The sequence below is a fragment of the Ciona robusta genome, chromosome 5 (assembly GCF_009617815.1).
Source record: "Ciona robusta chromosome 5, ASM961781v2".
In the NCBI taxonomy this organism is placed as follows: domain Eukaryota; kingdom Metazoa; phylum Chordata; class Ascidiacea; order Phlebobranchia; family Cionidae; genus Ciona; species Ciona robusta.
This window is the reverse complement of record NC_143239.1, coordinates 671347-688103: the sequence shown is the minus strand read 5'-3', so window position 1 is coordinate 688103 and position 16757 is coordinate 671347. Positions and strand designations below refer to the sequence as shown.

The following is a 16757-nucleotide window of genomic DNA, read 5'->3' as shown; positions in this document are numbered from 1 at the left end:
TTTTGTTTGGTGACGACAGTCAGACACATATAGGCGGAGACTTTACGTTGTAGCCAAACATGAACGGCCCACACATATAGGCCTAACACACATGTGAGGTTAAAACATCATTCACTGTCATTGTAACTTCAACTTAGTTTATTGAGCAAACCATTGGAACATAACAATGATACACAGAGAAAAATTAGTTTCCTTCAAAATTCTGTGATACCACTTTCGCTACCAAGGAAAGTGGACATTGGTTTGTTGTTTCGACGAGTTGGACGTGCACGGGGATTCCCCGTCGGTGCGACTTCTGGTTGTTCAGAGTTGGAGATGGTTTGATCTTGAAAATGAAATGATCATTGAATGAAAGTCATTTATTTATCACGTATGTATCCTTGGACAAGACACTTAAAACTGCAGTTGCCCAACCCAGTGGGCACTTGTGGGTTGTTTAAATTATTAGCTATACATAAAGGAATAAATTCACTCCAAAAATAATCACTCACTAAGTAACATACTTGGTAACACGCAAGCTGGCACGAAGTGTGTCAGAACACCAGTTATACGACTGCCATTTTCCGGCCGCGCAAGAATAAAGCAAGTTACATTCTTTCATTCAAGTGCACCCCATGAGCATACTTGATGAATGAATGAATGAATGAATGTAACTTACTTTATCCTCGCGTGGCCGGAAAACGACAGTCGTTATCACACGGGTTTAACACCTCATGCCAGCTTACGAGTTACCATGTATGTTACTTTGTGGGTGATTATTTTTTTTGGGATTTTTTCATTTTTTTTATGTATGGCTGATAATTTGGACAACCCATTAGTGGCCACTGGGTTGGAGCAATTGTCGTTAAGTGTCTTGCCCAAGGACACATACGCCCACAATGGTAGCAGAGACGAGCCTTGAACCCATTACCTAATGGTTACAGGCAGGCGCGCCAACCACTACGCCACGGCGCCGGATGATGCACGAATAGTAGCAACAAAGAACCTCAAGTTTGGTATTAATTCTTCAAGAGGCGCAGTGTCATCACTGATTCATGGTGCCAGAGATTTAACAAACTTGACGCACAAATAACATTGGAAAATACTTCTTCATGAAATTTATCATTTGCATTGGGCAAGAAATGAAAACACTATTATAAAACACATTGTATGTTTAACTCACCATTGGTATTTGATTCAATTCGGGTTAAATAACCTGGTATACGAATCCCACCATAGTAACGACTTTGTACATGTCTGTAAAAATAAAGTTTTTTGAAATTGTTTTACATATTCTTATGTGAGCAGGCAAATGTAGCCTGCATATGATCTTATATTGCATAAATGATGAATTAGTGTAACTTATTTATTCTCTGTTGTTACCTTATTTTGGTTAATAACACAGGTGTTTTATTTTATACACCTCATGCTCACAAACAAGGTATCACATATGTAAACATGTGGGTGTTTATAGGCCTCTTTAAAGAAGAACTAGTAGTTAGTGAGTTGGGGACTGCTTGTAAAAGGTTGGCAATTTAACATTGTTTATTTAAATGAAATTTTATGTTATGTTTTACTTTGCACATTCTTCTGCACTTTGGGTTCTGGTTAAATGCAGAATCACTATGATGATGATGGAAAAGAAAATGAAGGTTATCAACAGAAGTAATGCCAACGAAGTCGAATTAAAACAAGTTTCATTTTGAAGAAAACTTTCAGTTGGTAACAACTTATTTAAAGTCCTATTTCCTAAAAGAAGAAAATTATTTTTTAATTAATATTTTGGCATAAATATAATAACAAACTTTATCTTTGTGTAGTAGGTAACTTAAGGTATAACACAGTTACAAGAAAATTACTATTGCACACCACTGAAGGTTGCTTTATACATCTGGTGCAAAACTTTGTTTTTGTTTTGTTGTTTATTTTATTCCACAACAATGTTTTTGACAATAAATTTATAATATAAAAATTGACTTATTTTTACCAGTTGGTAAAAAGATAGTTTTCACACCAACACATACACAAACCTTGAGCAGATTTATTTAAGGTTGTTTCTGGTTCAACAATTCGAATAGAAGCGGAAATAAGTTGGTTGTTTGATTTCTCATCAAACGCTCGGCGATTCCGTGAACCTTGGCACTTCTATTTTTTTTAGGAAATAAATTATTTTATGCTTAGATCATTTAAAACAGTGGCAATAACAGCACTTTAACTGTCAGCGAACTTGTGACGTGTGAGATCCTGAATCCACACAGTAATTGGTGCAACAAAATCAGCTATAATTGTTTAAGCAGGGGGTGCATTAAAAGCATTGCTCTAACACCTTACTACAATTAAGCATAATTGAAACATTACTTCTAGTTAAACATCACATGATTAATGTTAACTTCCAACAATGAACAATTTACCATTTTAAATGACGGCAGGGTCATGTACAAAATTAGAGATTAGAATTTGCCAATTAGGAAGTTTAATTTTTCAGAGATTTACTATGATTTATTGTCTTACGAAATGGCCAACACACAAACTTATGCAAATAGTACTTATTTGATTATCCTAGTTACCAAAAACATTTTAAAAGTTTGGCCGACCAGATAACCAGAAATAACAACATTTTAACAAAAAGAGTTTTATTTCATTTTTCCTTGGCTAAAATATTATTTAAATTTTTAAAACTAGGAATTGTACATGGTATGTTGTGATTGGTCTATAATAACAAGATACCTGCATACAACTTGAATCAGTTAGTTGGCAAACTTGTGCTGAGCAGAAAATATTGACACGATCAGAACTTCTATCTTTCCATCGAAAAACAATAAAACTGAACTTCAATCTTGATCGTTCAACCGTGAACAGGGTGGTCGGAATACCAGAGTTTGACAAACAACTGAAAATAATTAAATGTTAAACCTAAATACCTGCATTGCATAATGAAAAGGTGGTTCATGGAACTAATATACACAGAGTCACTTAAAGATATTCCTTTTTTGCTAATATAAGAAAACGTTAATAACTCTATAATTAGGTTAAACCAAAAAGGCTGAGATCAGGTCTACAATGTTGATGTAAAAATATTGAACGGATTAAACAAAAAAAACATAAATCCAATCTTTTTAATACAGCAGCAAGAAAATCTGTTTAGGGATACAAATTGAAAATATCTTTTTATTTCCTGTAGTATATCGCATGTCTTATAAGCTATGACTAAAGAAAGGCCGAGTGTCAGATTAATAATGTAATAAATGGTGCATATAAAACAACTTATAAGCTTAAACAAACTTGTTAGTGATCAATGGAACAATTTTTGGCGAGTTAGGATCATATACTGTATCAGGTGATGCAACGCATGACTGCACATATAACTTTGTGTCACTTGGAACAACTGCATATATGAGAACATAGATGGGATATCCAACCACCATGAGTGGATCGTTAGGTAATTTATTAGCAAAGTTCACGTCTCCGTAAAATGTAAGGCCGATTAAAAATTGCCCGGAGCCGTGAAGATCAAAGTAGTTGCTGTAATGTAAAAGTTTTTGTTTAATTTAAGGCAAGAATTAAACAACACAGGATATAGTTAAGACATGGGTTATACAACTTCAATCCCCTAGATCTGTGTCCAATTTTTATTAAGTAACTGGTAAAACTTTTAAAATAGTTACGAAAGTTGCAGAAAACTCCAGCATATATTTTTTAGCTTTTTCAAAAATCAATACAAATATTCTAAAGCTGGATTTAAAAGAATTTTTATAAGTTTACTTTTTGTTTAGGACTGAGTGACAATGGTGACTGCTTGGGTTGGCTGGTTGCGCTGGTCACATGAACAACATGCATAAGCGAGATGGGTGTTAGGGTAATGAACCAAATTTGGCATAAATCTTATGTCAGGTCAAAGATCTAACCCACAGAATATTTCTACATTAGATAAAACAGAATAAACTACGTAAGGAACAACATACCTGTCTCTGTCAGTTACTTTGTAGCTTTTTGTTATATTAGTTGGGCCCATTCCAACGTGGTATTTATTTTGATAATAACAAGTTATATTTCCAATAAAACTTGCGAAGGAAACAAGTGGATTGCTTGACACAGGACCTTGGTATATTGATCCACTAACTGTTATGATGCTATCATGAACTTCAACATATAGCCCACATTGAACAAATGGGAGGTTAACTTTTAGTCTGAGAATAATTAAGAACAGCATGGAATTAATCACTTAGTAAAGTGTTTTTTATTGTTAATAGCATAAAAAAAAACAGATCATGCATAGTATTTAGAGTTTAGACACTTTACTAGAGGATACCAGGTTCAAGGTTCAATGCTGGCACAATTGTATGCACTGGATGTTTGGACCAGATAGTTAATAATAATTGGACAAACTTAGTGGTCACTAATACATTGTCCAAACATTCAGTCATTCTGTCATGCAGGACAATAAACATAAACTATCACCCACAAAGTCGCATACTTGGCGAATTGTAACAAGCATGTGGTGTAGGAAGGCTTTATATATGGTGTGCAATATGTAACCCAAGTTATAACTTTATTTATAAGAGTATAAACAAGTAATCAACATTGAAATAAATGTAACTTACTTATACACTGCATCACCATGCATGTTCAATATAGTGGATTTAGAATTACAATGATCCAGGTCTTGAAATCCATCAAAAAATATTGAACTGTTGTTGAATGCCATGGATGATTTATCTTTAACAAACTTAGCATCTATATCAACAACTATTTCCGATGATCCACATTTTATATCTGGCATCACTGGAATAAATTTAACATGGTTAGTTACTATGCTTAAACTTATGGGGTTTAGGTTACAGTAAAAACTTACGGTTTACCATGTAGAATCATTTAAAAACTAAAAAGTTTCCAGCACTTTAAAGGTTTAATAATTATTGCAATTTTAAATGACTATAACGATTGTATACGTTGGTAATCGCTTGTGGGAAGACGAAAATACAGTTGCATATAATCGTAAAAACGCTATTGTTTGCTAATATATGGCAGCTAACATTAGTGTGGTAGGAGAGCAAGATCCTTATTAAAAAATAAACAATGGCAGAATCAACTTTTATTATTGCACAAAAAACTAATTGCTGAACATAGACTGTCTAAAAAATATGATCTGGTAGCTTTTTCTTATTTTTCTCAAAAAACGCACTGTGATAGGTATACCTTCAGACTAAAAAAAAACTAAGTCAGATAATTAATAAAGTGCTGTCCTACTACTTTTTTAAGCAATGATTTAATTTAGTATAAGAAAGTACTAAGTTAAATAAAATGTAAGTGTTTTATTACTAAACCAAATCAAGTTAACCAGCTAGAAATTATAATGACCAGGACCACTCACAGTATTGACAACTTTTTCCAAAGTAATCTTCCATGCAAATACAATGATGACTTGAACCATTCACTTGACATGTTCCATTATTACTACAAGGTGATGAATCACACGGAGACAACATATCATTTACTATTTCTACATGACCTGAAAAGATAATCGGTTTTCGTAAAAAAGATAATTTTCGAACATAACTCTATTAATATATGTTTGTATGTTTTATTGTTGCCAGGTGTTTTGTACATGTAATAAAGACCTTTTTGCAATCATTTGTTTTGTAATCTTAAAAGACCAAAGTTTTGTCACATAGTGATACAGCAGTATCAAGCATCGAACTCTTATCCACTTGGCTAGATGCAGGGGTACCACGACTACTGTTCACTCCATATAAGTAAACAAGATCACAGAACAAACCATTGTCACATCATTTTCACACTTCAAATTCTAATTTTACCAACAATTCTCAATGGTATATTAATAAGGTTAACGATATTTAAAGATTATGCATACAGTTTTATTTTAAATACAAAATGCCTAAAGAAAAAGCTATAAACAGATGTTCATATACTTGGTTGATCTCGATAACAGATATATAAAAATAGTATTTACAGTCATTTAATTTTATTATGCCAAAATTATACACACCACATAAAAAGTCATCAAATTTTCGTTTTAGTTTTGATTCTTGATCGACAGATAGTGAAGTATTAAGTTGTATGTTGGTTGAATATTGTGTTGAAGGTTGGTTGGTTGAACACAATCCTGTAACCAAAGTTAAACATAGTGTGAAATTGACAACAAGTTTATTATGTTTGGTTACTGATTAGTTTCACTTATTTATCTTTGTGGGGCAAGATAACTACCAGATATAACCCTGAGGTTCTATTGCACACCAGGTGACTTCAGGCATAACGTCCTCACTAACAAATAACCATAAACGATTTTTTTCTGTACAGCTGATAGTTTGGACTTTAGACACCACTGAAATGGAAAAGTTGATGCTAAGTGTCTTGTCTAAAGACACACAGGCCTAACATAATCGCAGCATCAGGTCTTAAAGTTCATATTCTTTTGTTTAGACGCAAGTGCTTTAACTATTGTATTACAGCATTAACATTTTAGGTTAATGCAGATACTCACCCAACACAAACAAAGATCCAGAGCCTGATAATTCCTTTCTCAAATTCAACAATGAACTACTTTTGTTGAATATTGAAGAGGAAGCGATAATTACAAATGTTCGATCACTTTTAGATGTCATAGATTGAATAAATCCACTCATCGTCGACAAATTGCTTGTATGTAGTGAAGTGAGGTTGTTGGTGAACTAAATGTTTTGAGTTTATCAATTATTACAGGAAGGATGATGTAAATTGAACATTTTTTCTTAAACTGTGTGACAGTAAACAGTCTCAGCTGTAAAAAAACGTTCACTTACCTACAATAGTTTATAAAACATTTAAATCTAAGTTTACGAACCCTTAGCCTACTTCAAGATGATACATCACACAAAAGCATGTTTAACCTGAATAAATTTGTTTAAGTCATCTGAACAAAATGAAGATGTTGTATTCAATGATCGGTGAATGAAACAAAGTTCTTTGTTTACAGATCTTACACGTTTAGCCATCATCACCAACACTTCACGATATCCTGTTACTTGACTTTCGGAACACAAAGAATTCAATGAAAATATCACCTGTAAAAGGAGGTAAGCTGTAATAAATTTTGTCTCACTTATTTGGCGGGTAACTCAAGATTACTTCACAGGTGCGTATTACACACCATACGTGGCGGTTTTATACACCACATGATTACTTGTGAATTACCAATTTAGTAACAATGTGGAACATTGATTTTAATTATTTTTTGCATAACTACCAGTTTAATCAACCCACTAGATTGGAGCAGAGTAAAGCTGAAATTGTGAGTTATAAAATACCTCGTTACGGTGTGATAAATGATAAAAAGTAACCCTGATATGTTTCATCAAAACTTACATATTCACTTAGTTTATAAATAATAATGCAGATTTTGTTTAAAAACAGTTGGTGATGGGAAAAAACTGATTACCTGGACTTTAACAGATGGCTGAAAAGTTCCAGATTGTTGATGGCAAACAGCAGATGAGAAACTACAACCAACACGAGTTGATTTAAATTCTCGTGGTTGAGGCAAAGTACCTGGTACCAAGCTTGGCCAATGTTGCAACTCAGTAAGATTGGCAGCTTTAGTTGGAAGATACTGTGAACATAACTTCACTGTGGTGTTATCTATATGTGGGGCATAATATGAACCATTCTCTATGGTGTGAATGCCGTCTAAGAAGCTTGAGACTGCCATAACTTGGTTGCTTGTTAAGTTTGCTACCAGATTTGATGCAACACAAACTTCTGTTTCTCGGATTTGACTTTCATCATACAGTTGTGGGTGTGTGGTGTGGAAGCATGAATCTCCGTATAAACTCCATGATTGAGGGCAGTAACCTGTGTTGTGTGTATCTAAGGCTCAGTGAACATTTTATCAAGAGATATTAATATAAATAGATTTCTAAAACCAAATTTAATTCATCTAACAAATCACTTTAATTTCAAAACAGTCCAAAATATCTCCCAACTGTGGGTTTAAAGTGTTTTGTTGAAATTCAATGCCGAATACTTGTAACTAATAGAAATGAAACTGTTTATACTTTACATGGCTATTAAACTAACCATACATTTTATGAAAAGTCGGTAAACCAACACAGAATTATGGGGTTAAGAATAAGAAATGAAAGTTTTAAATGTGAACTGTTAAATTTCAGTTTATAGATTTCAATTTTTAACTTTGAAATCACATAATAATATAACAGAAAAAACACAAGCATGGTAGTCAAAAAGCTGGTTTAAAAAATCAGAAGGATGAGAAATCATATTTAATTTTTTTTATATACACCATAACATTTGGGGTTTCAAAAACATGAACTTACGGCAAGTACAGATTGGGATAGATTGTGTTGACATTCTGATATTTTCTCCTAGCATGGTGATGTTGTGAACTTGTTTCGAATCATCTGAGGTAAAGGCAACTTGTGTGTGTTTCATACCACACATGGACATGAATGTAGATACAGAATGAATTTCTTTATCACTGAGATAACTTGACCAGATGTTAATGCTTTGAATAAAACCTGGAAAACCACAATATAGTGTAATGGGATTCATCAATTTATTGACAGAAATAATTTAATGGTTTATTTGAAGTGAACATTGGTATGACACAGTTAAACTTTGGCAGAATATTATTACCACAAATAGTATTTTTAGGTGTTTACCTTTATTTAAAATCAACTTGTATAACAAAGGTCACTTTTAAATTACCAAGCATGAGGGTTATACAACAAACCATATATTTCTAAACATCCTTGCACCTGCGAAACAGTTGGTTTCATTTTCTCCATCACAATATGCAATTATCACTAAACATTTTTGATGAAATATAAAATTTTGCAAGACGCCTCTATCAACACGAAGTGGTAACCGAAAAGCGTCAACAAATATCTCTACAGTGTTGTCACTCATGCGAACACAAAGTTTATGCCAAGTATTTTTATCCAAACCCATGTATTTGCTGGATACTCCAATCTGAATATATTTTATATTTAAAATAAACAAAGCACATCGATAAGCTATGAAGTACAAGAAAACAAATTATCATACAAATTATCTAACTGGTGCTGCCAACCATAATACAAATCGAAAATTAAGGAGTGAAAAAGCCAGTACGAAAACAATTGCCATATCAGCTGTTTAAGATTTGTAGTAAATTATTAAAATTACACAGCCAAAAAAATAGATTCAAGATTTAAAATACGATATGTTTTCTAACCTCAGTATTGTTGCTGTATTGAATTTTATAAGTTCTGAAACCTGTAGAATGCAAAAACTCCTGCATTGTAATATTAGTTGGAGAGAATTGGAAAGTTGGGATTGTCAACTTTGAAGATGAGAATGCAAGAAAAGATAAACAAATCGTAAACGACCGATTGCTCACATGTGCCTCGAGTGGTATGGATACTCCGGACACATTTTTTGTTGGGGAATAAACTAAAAATCTTGTGTAGTTTTGATATATAGATGATGAATCTGTGATGAAAATTTTGTTTTAATGAGTTGTCCAAACTGTAAGCCGTAGAAAAAAAAAATTTAGACTATGAAATCAAAGCATTGCTACTTGTAAGTAGGCACCAGGTGTATAAAAACCTCATTAAACGATTTGCATTATGGCATTTGTCCCAAAGTTCAAACCCTTTGTGTTTTTACTAGAGGTGAATAAATAAGCAATGAAATTTCAATATTTTTAGAAAATTAAGTGATCTCGAAATTTCCAGAAAACAAAAGTCAATCACCCGATGTTGTATTGTTTGCCACAGAGAACTTGAAGATAGCAACGCTGGTATTTGAACTTGACAACTTATAACCCTGATTATAAACAACATGTCTTCCATCATAGCTACTTAACAACTTGTAACTTTGTGTTGATGAATTCACAAGTTCCAGCAAGAAGTTGTGATAACTGAAAATATAAAGATGCAGTCAGTGTTACTGAACATGTTTTGTAAAACATATTGTTTAAAGTATATTACGTTTCAATGTATGGGACAAATTGCACCACCACACCAACCACATTCAACCATGCATTACAAAACTTTCCATCAGGACAGTCACGTTTTGCACGCAGTGCGTAACTTCCACCAAGGTCGACAAGCTCAACTACAACCCCACTGTTCGTTGATCTGTAACAGATATATAAGTATGTAAATTGGTCATCTTAACCGGACTAAGTTGCTATTACTCAGGTATTAAAGGTAACTTTTAACACACATGGTGTATGAAATATGAACCCCAGGTTATACCTTTCCATGCTCCACAAAGCAAGGATAAATTTATTCAATCAAACTATCTTAGTAGCTTCACTAACTTACGTTATTTATCAAAACATCTTATCATTCGTGTTAACAATTATTAGGTATACTTAGTATTTTGCAGATGCAGTAGTGTAACACAAGCTAGTTAAAGATATAAACCAGTCATTGCAATAATTTTCAAAATATCCGGTTTCAGTTAACTTATAGATTATCAGTTCAAAAAATTCCTACCTTCTTTTACGTTGATTGTCGGGAAATAAATCATCAATATTTCCTGTGACATCAACAATGAAGACACCACCTTGTGGGGGGGTTTGTATTTCGCACAGAGCGCCATTAAATCCATTCAAACATGAACAAGTCAAGCTGAAAATAAAGGAACATTTAAGTGCTGATATTATTCCTCCATAAAAGCATAAAACAGCTTTCAAATATGTCTATGTATCACAAAAGGTATATAAACTTATTAGTATTCTCAGTATTAACATTTTACCTGTTTAGATTCTGTATAATTGTTCCACCGTTTTGACAAACCACAGGATTTGTGGTTGGCTGTGATGTCACAGTTGTCGGTTGTGATGTCACTGTTGTTGGTTGTGATGTCACTGTTGTTGGCTGTGATGTCACAGTTGTCGGTTGCGTCACAGTTGTCGGTTGAGATGTCACTGTTGTCGGTTGTGATGTCACTGTTGTCGGTTGTGATGTCACTGTTGTCGGTTGTGTCACAGTTGTCGGTTGTGTCACAGTTGTCAGTTGTGATGTCACAGTTGTTGGTTGTGATGTCACAGTTGTTGGTTGGGATGTCACAGTTGTCGGTTGTGATGTCACAGTTGTCGGTTGTGATGTCACAGTAGTTGGATTTGTTGTATATTGTACTGTAACAATTTTTTTTTTTAATTAGAAAAACGACAAAATTTCAATTTCGCACTTACCTTGTGTGTGATCAAACAGCATGGATCCTGTGTGGCCAGTTGTGAAAGTATTTGAATGAGAATACTGAGAACTTCCAAATAAGGTTGTGGAGGTGATTAAATTTAACTCAGATTTGACAACAGAGTGTTGGAATGTGTGGATATCGTGACATACAACTTTCCATGATGTTGGTAGTGTAGGTAAACCAAGAATGTTTACATCTGTATTACGCAACAATATTACACAACTGTTCAACACCATGTAACTGTATTATTATAAACCGTGTTATTCAATACAGGTGTCAGGAAATTAAGCAATAGATGAAACAAAACACTTTAAAAATTATTGCCGTTATAGATTTGTGCATAACTAATTTTAAAATCACACATGTTTGAAATTATTTGAATTCTCATGAGTATCCAGGTACTGTTTAAATATTTGTTATTCAAATTTTCTATTATTTTTTTAAATATTTATACAGTTTAACATTCATCCCCAATTTATGTAAATATTTGTAATAAAATAGGTTTGTTTACCATGTGGTGAACTAGACACCAAGTTAATAGAAGAATGTTTTGCTTTCTTAAACTGTGGAACAGTTTCTATTGTGTAAAAACTCCTTGTAGGTTGAATGATTGTCATATATGGGAAAGATGATGCTGGTGGTATTGAATGTCGCAGGAAACTACGAAGCATGTTGTGTGCGCTGTTCATCATTGAACGGGATGCAGCTTGAAATAACAAAGATAATAGTTTTTATAAAGTATACTAAAATGTGAAAATTTACTAGGTCACATTACAGAACTCCTAGATCATCATATATCTATTAAAAAAACTTTTGATATTGTAGGATTCTCTATTACATTTCACCTGTTCAATTGTCTTATAAATAAATGCTTTAATTTATGCATACAAGAAGCTGCACTAAAGATTAAAATGCAGATCAGAACAAGGACCAAGATTTCGCTACTTATTGTTAAGTTTACCATATTAGTCCTAACAATATAAGGTTGAGAAACACTAGGGTCTATATATAACCTGGTCGTGGACTGCTTTTCCCAAACATGACAACAGAAAACAAAGTTTTATCCACACTTTTTACGATTCCAGTTGACCCAGCAGCAAGATGAACATCAATGAATGAGTAAGGTGGTATGGTGTGGTTGGTGGTGCTACAGTTATCTACATACTGTATGAAAGTTTAATAATTTACATCTCATGTTAATGTTTCAAATTTGCTGTTTAAATTAAACTTATTGTTCACAGTTTAAATTTAATGTTTAAGGTTCTTCTTATTTATACAACTACAGAAGACTTCAAAGTTATGTTAAACAGTCAAATTGGTCAACCATGCAAAAAAACACAATTCCTAATTTAAAGGTGGAAGCGGCAATTTTTAACTTACCACCCACTAATCAAATCTATTTAAAATTAAACGCTGTCAGATTTAAATTTTTAGAACTTTATGTTTTTTACAAATTTTAGTGCAATTGTTACAAGCAGGTGACTTACTGATAGTGATATCAATATAGTAGTTGGTGTGTGAGCACACACCACACGAAGTATGGATCCAGATAAATGGGAGGCTTCACTAGTGAAGGTATGATGCCATCCCCACAGTGATGTTGGGAGAAGTTGTTCAACCATGTGATCTGTGGTTAACGGAGCGGAACTGTTAAAGGGAACCTGCGGAAAGAAAAGGTGCTTAGCATGGTGCTAGGGTGCAGAGAATTTAAATGATAGTTTTGCAAATTTAGACCCAACAATCAACCCACATTTGAAAACTCCTTCATATCATGTAAACACTAGCCTCTAACGCTTTACCTTCCAACTTGATTAAGCAGACAGTTTAATTTGTTATAAAAAAAAAACACATTATAAAAAGGGTAAAACAGTTGGAGTGTCTAAAAAGTTAGAATAGTCCACATAAGACTAACCAACAATGTAAAACACTGTAATTTATAAACAAACTGTAAAAATGGATTGTACGCAACAACTACCTGAGCATTTTCCATTATACTGATGATTCCAATCTTCTTATTAGAAGTCACATGAAGCCCACTTAAATCAGACATTAAACCAAGCTCACTCTCTCCCGACACAAAGCGGACAGCACTTGATGATGTCATATTGATATTTTTTATTAGAGTCCCATTTTTTGTAAATACATCCACAGAAGTGTCTGATGCATCACTTATAATAATCACATAAGTATTCGGTGAAGGGTAGGTTATCAACACATACTCTGTACCCCATGCACATGTCGGTAGGACAGAGAAAGATGCAGCTTTCCTGAAAAGTTTGCACAATGTTCAAATTTAATCACATTTCTTTATAGATATTCATTACAAATTATCAACAAAGCCAATAAAAAAACGCCTAATCTTATTTTTTTTTACTTAAAACAGGTGACTTATAAGAGACATAAAGGTTGGATGATAAGAAGAAGTTAAAGCTGACAAACTATCGTAGGTGTCCTGTGAACTATGCCTAAGATTTTTGCTATAAACAAACGGTATGGATTCGCTCAATTCGGGTCAAGGGTTTTTACGGTGTATCCTATAGGGTTAAACTAAACAGTAACCAGATTGCAAAACTTCATTAAGTTGGTTTTAAATGTTTAGTTTAATAAATAAAACAAACACAAGTATATAAACCTCACCCATTATCCTCCACAAAAGCCACCACACGAACTGGACTTTCGGTTGTTACCCGAATACCACTTTGATCTAAAATTGTTTCATTTCTTTTTAACTTTAATACATTAGACAAGTCGTGTGTCCATGAAAAATGACTAATACTGCTTGTGTTGAGTGTTGCATTGTTCAGTGTGGAGTAATGAACCTGTCATATTAGTTTGCTTGTGAGTACTTAACTTTGGTTAATGGCATTTATTTACCAAGGAAACATTGAGAATAGTATTTACCATAGGATTTAACCCTTGAACATACTGTTCGACGCTGTGACACAGTTGGTTAGCACGTATGCATTTAACCCAGAGGTAATGGGTTCAAGGTCGGCACTGCAACCATTGTGGGCGTATATGTCCTTGGGTAAGACACTTAACAACAATTGCTCCAACTTGGTGGTCACAAAAGGGCTTTCTAGATTGTCAGCAATACATACAAACAAAAAATCTCAAACATAGTTACCCACAAAGTTGCAAGCAAGCAATTGTACTATACCCATATTACAACTCTACCTTCTTAAAAAGTAATTAAAAATATATTTTCATAAATTACAACTGAAGCACCTGCGATCCTGTTGTGTTCGATGTTGCAAAGTGAAGAGTAACGTCTGATGTTCCAATAGCAGGGATAATAAATTGGCTTGCATATGAAGAGCATTCATCTAATCAGGGAAAAATGTTGTGTTAAGTCTTAATATGGTTGTGATTAAGCGAAGCAGTTTTTCTAGCAGACAAAGGATATAAAGTAGTTCAAGTATGGCTGTCATACAGCGTTTAAACCATTATCTTTGTACGTGATGTTTACTAATATGCAAGGTAGCTAATATTTCCAAGTAGGCTACTTACGATTTGTTTTGTTGTTGTTCCAGTAACTTTCAACGCCGGATAAATCACCTAAGTCAAACATGATATGTGAAAAAGAGAGCTATTTTACATTTAAACCATTAAGGAGAATACGTAGCACAACCAATAAAAAAAACAATTTAAAATGCCTCCAATTTAAATAATTTACAGTATTAAATCGTGTAGAAGTAAGCAACACGGAGTAACAAATATAATAAGGGTGGCTTATAAAATGCATTGAACAAACGTACTTGAATCATGAAGTAGTTTCTGGAACAACAAGTCCTGCGGCTTGAAAACACATTCGTAACTTAAATCGAATCTATAATAGTTTCCACTGACATAAGCAATGCTTTCAACGATCGTGTATACAAGAGATTCTCCCTTCCACTGTAACGATCATAAATTTACGTTAATTTTGGGTTCGAGATGTAAACTATAGGCTACGCACACATCATTCACGTGTTTTTAAGTTATTACGTTGGTAGTTTCATAACTCAAAACACATAGGGTTTACTACATGAAGGTTTTAATTCCTATGTATTATTGGTGTTAACTTGTTTTATATATGTAACTTTAACAACAATACGGACTGACCCATAAACATTGTAGGGTGGGGTTATAGATAGGATACCTTTCAACCACTTTTAACAATCGGTAAACAACTTTAATATATTTCATTAAAGTTTTTTTTAATAGCATCACCCCACAAACGGCATATATAGTAGGGTGGGGCAAGATGGGACACCTTTGGTACACAGTAAACAAATATCCTGATCGTGTTTTAAACAATTAACAACGGTTTATTAAAGTCGTGAGAGTACGGTTTTATAATTCTTTGAACTTAATTTGTTTGCTACCAATAAATGGAGCGAGAAAATAGAATAAAAATGTGTCCCATCTTCCCCACTCTACTATATATTGATTTTTGAAATATTGAAGAATATGTGCTTAAGTGTCCCATATTACCACACCCTACCATCTACTATTCATATTTAAATTACAATTTAAAGCCGGTTGTTGTGGGTATTCAGAATAATAGTATTAATATGAGTGAAGTGTGTTTGTTAGTCAAAAGTTTATATTATAAAATATATCGTTTATCGTTTGATCACAGTATATCGCTTGAACGGCACATTAGAAAACAAATGTTGAAATGCGAACTCACATAAAATCCTCCACCACATTGATTGTAGTCTCCACTAATAAGTAACATCCCCATGTTCGAGTAAACTTGTAAGGTGCAGTTTGTGTTGCTAACAACAAGCAGATTGAGCGGTTCTGTGCATATATATTTATGTGATAGAAACACAAAGATACTGACGTGTAAATTCGTAGGCCAATTCAGTCACAAGATATTATTTCGTTTTTTTATATTTTTTGTTCTAGTGTAGGCTATATTTTTAATCGGGAAAATAAATATCAACGAAGTATTAACATTAAACAAGATTTCCTCGAAGCAAAGATGAGATTTATGCAATAACAACCTAATAACCCAGTATGGTAACTTGATCAAACTTAAAATATATACTTAAAACAACAACCCAAACTGATCATTGAATATTTTTCCTCTTCATATTTCATAAAAGATCAATTATAGTATATAAGTGCCCACCTGGTTCGTTTGGTAGATTTGGAAACTCCCGAATTGGTAAACTTATCGTGAAGAATTCATTTGCGCATGATATAATAACACATCTTCCGCATGGATCACTTTCACTGTATCCAATGAAAAAGTGAAAAATATTTGTAGCCCCGCATGTGTTTGGACATACAGGGGAAGTTAAGTTTTCATGGATCACACTTTGACTTGAAATGTAAGTAGTACTAAACAGGAGTAGCAGCAATGAACCAAAGTTTTGCAATGTGAAGATGTTTTCACACATTTCTTCTACAGCAGTTGATGAGTGTCCACCGGTATCTTACTCGACCGGTATCGTTAAAAAAACAACCTCTACCACTTTTAGGCTTAAGTTTTAAAGTTTTGTCACCAACCGAGCTAACCTACGGTGCATTTAGTTTATATAATAAAATAGATTACTCGTATACAATAATTTGTTAAATCA

At 33.4% G+C, this 16757-nt stretch overlaps 1 protein-coding gene and 1 long non-coding RNA gene across 2 annotated transcripts; one reads left to right on the top strand and one right to left on the bottom strand.

The window, feature by feature from the left end:
* Positions 1 to 120: 120 nt before the first annotated feature.
* LOC149735291 (uncharacterized) lies at positions 121 to 16695 on the bottom strand. The gene is made up of 31 exons (XM_089878177.1): positions 16307 to 16695; positions 15860 to 15972; positions 14943 to 15081; positions 14695 to 14742; positions 14413 to 14510; positions 13822 to 14003; positions 13160 to 13451; positions 12672 to 12845; positions 12198 to 12348; positions 11696 to 11890; positions 11180 to 11380; positions 10741 to 11122; positions 10479 to 10613; positions 9966 to 10115; positions 9729 to 9895; positions 9209 to 9465; positions 8751 to 8964; positions 8310 to 8510; positions 7415 to 7827; positions 6867 to 7040; positions 6482 to 6668; positions 5987 to 6103; positions 5351 to 5488; positions 4581 to 4761; positions 3942 to 4166; positions 3262 to 3501; positions 2707 to 2869; positions 2010 to 2124; positions 1557 to 1728; positions 1163 to 1236; positions 121 to 325 (listed from the first exon to the last, which is right to left on the bottom strand). The coding sequence occupies exons 1-31, from the start codon at positions 16575 to 16577 to the stop codon at positions 195 to 197; spliced, it is 5700 nt and encodes a 1899-aa protein (XP_089734303.1). The 5' UTR covers positions 16578 to 16695; the 3' UTR covers positions 121 to 194.
* LOC149735292 (uncharacterized) lies at positions 232 to 1453 on the top strand. The gene is made up of 2 exons (XR_016385038.1): positions 232 to 370; positions 924 to 1453. It is a non-coding gene; the product is annotated as an uncharacterized LOC149735292 (long non-coding RNA).
* Positions 16696 to 16757: the final 62 nt, after the last annotated feature.

Excerpts from the sequence above, each read along its gene's own strand:
- LOC149735291 (XM_089878177.1), bottom strand. The coding sequence starts at position 16,577 with ATGTGTGAAAACATCTTCACATTGCAAAACTTTGGTTCATTGCTGCTA. Across the intron at positions 15,973-16,306 it reads AAATCTACCAAACGAACCAG|AACCGCTCAATCTGCTTGTT; the intron begins GTGGGCACTTAT and ends ATATATGCACAG. Across the intron at positions 14,004-14,412 it reads CGAACACAACAGGATCGCAG|GTTCATTACTCCACACTGAA; the intron begins GTGCTTCAGTTG and ends CTAATATGACAG.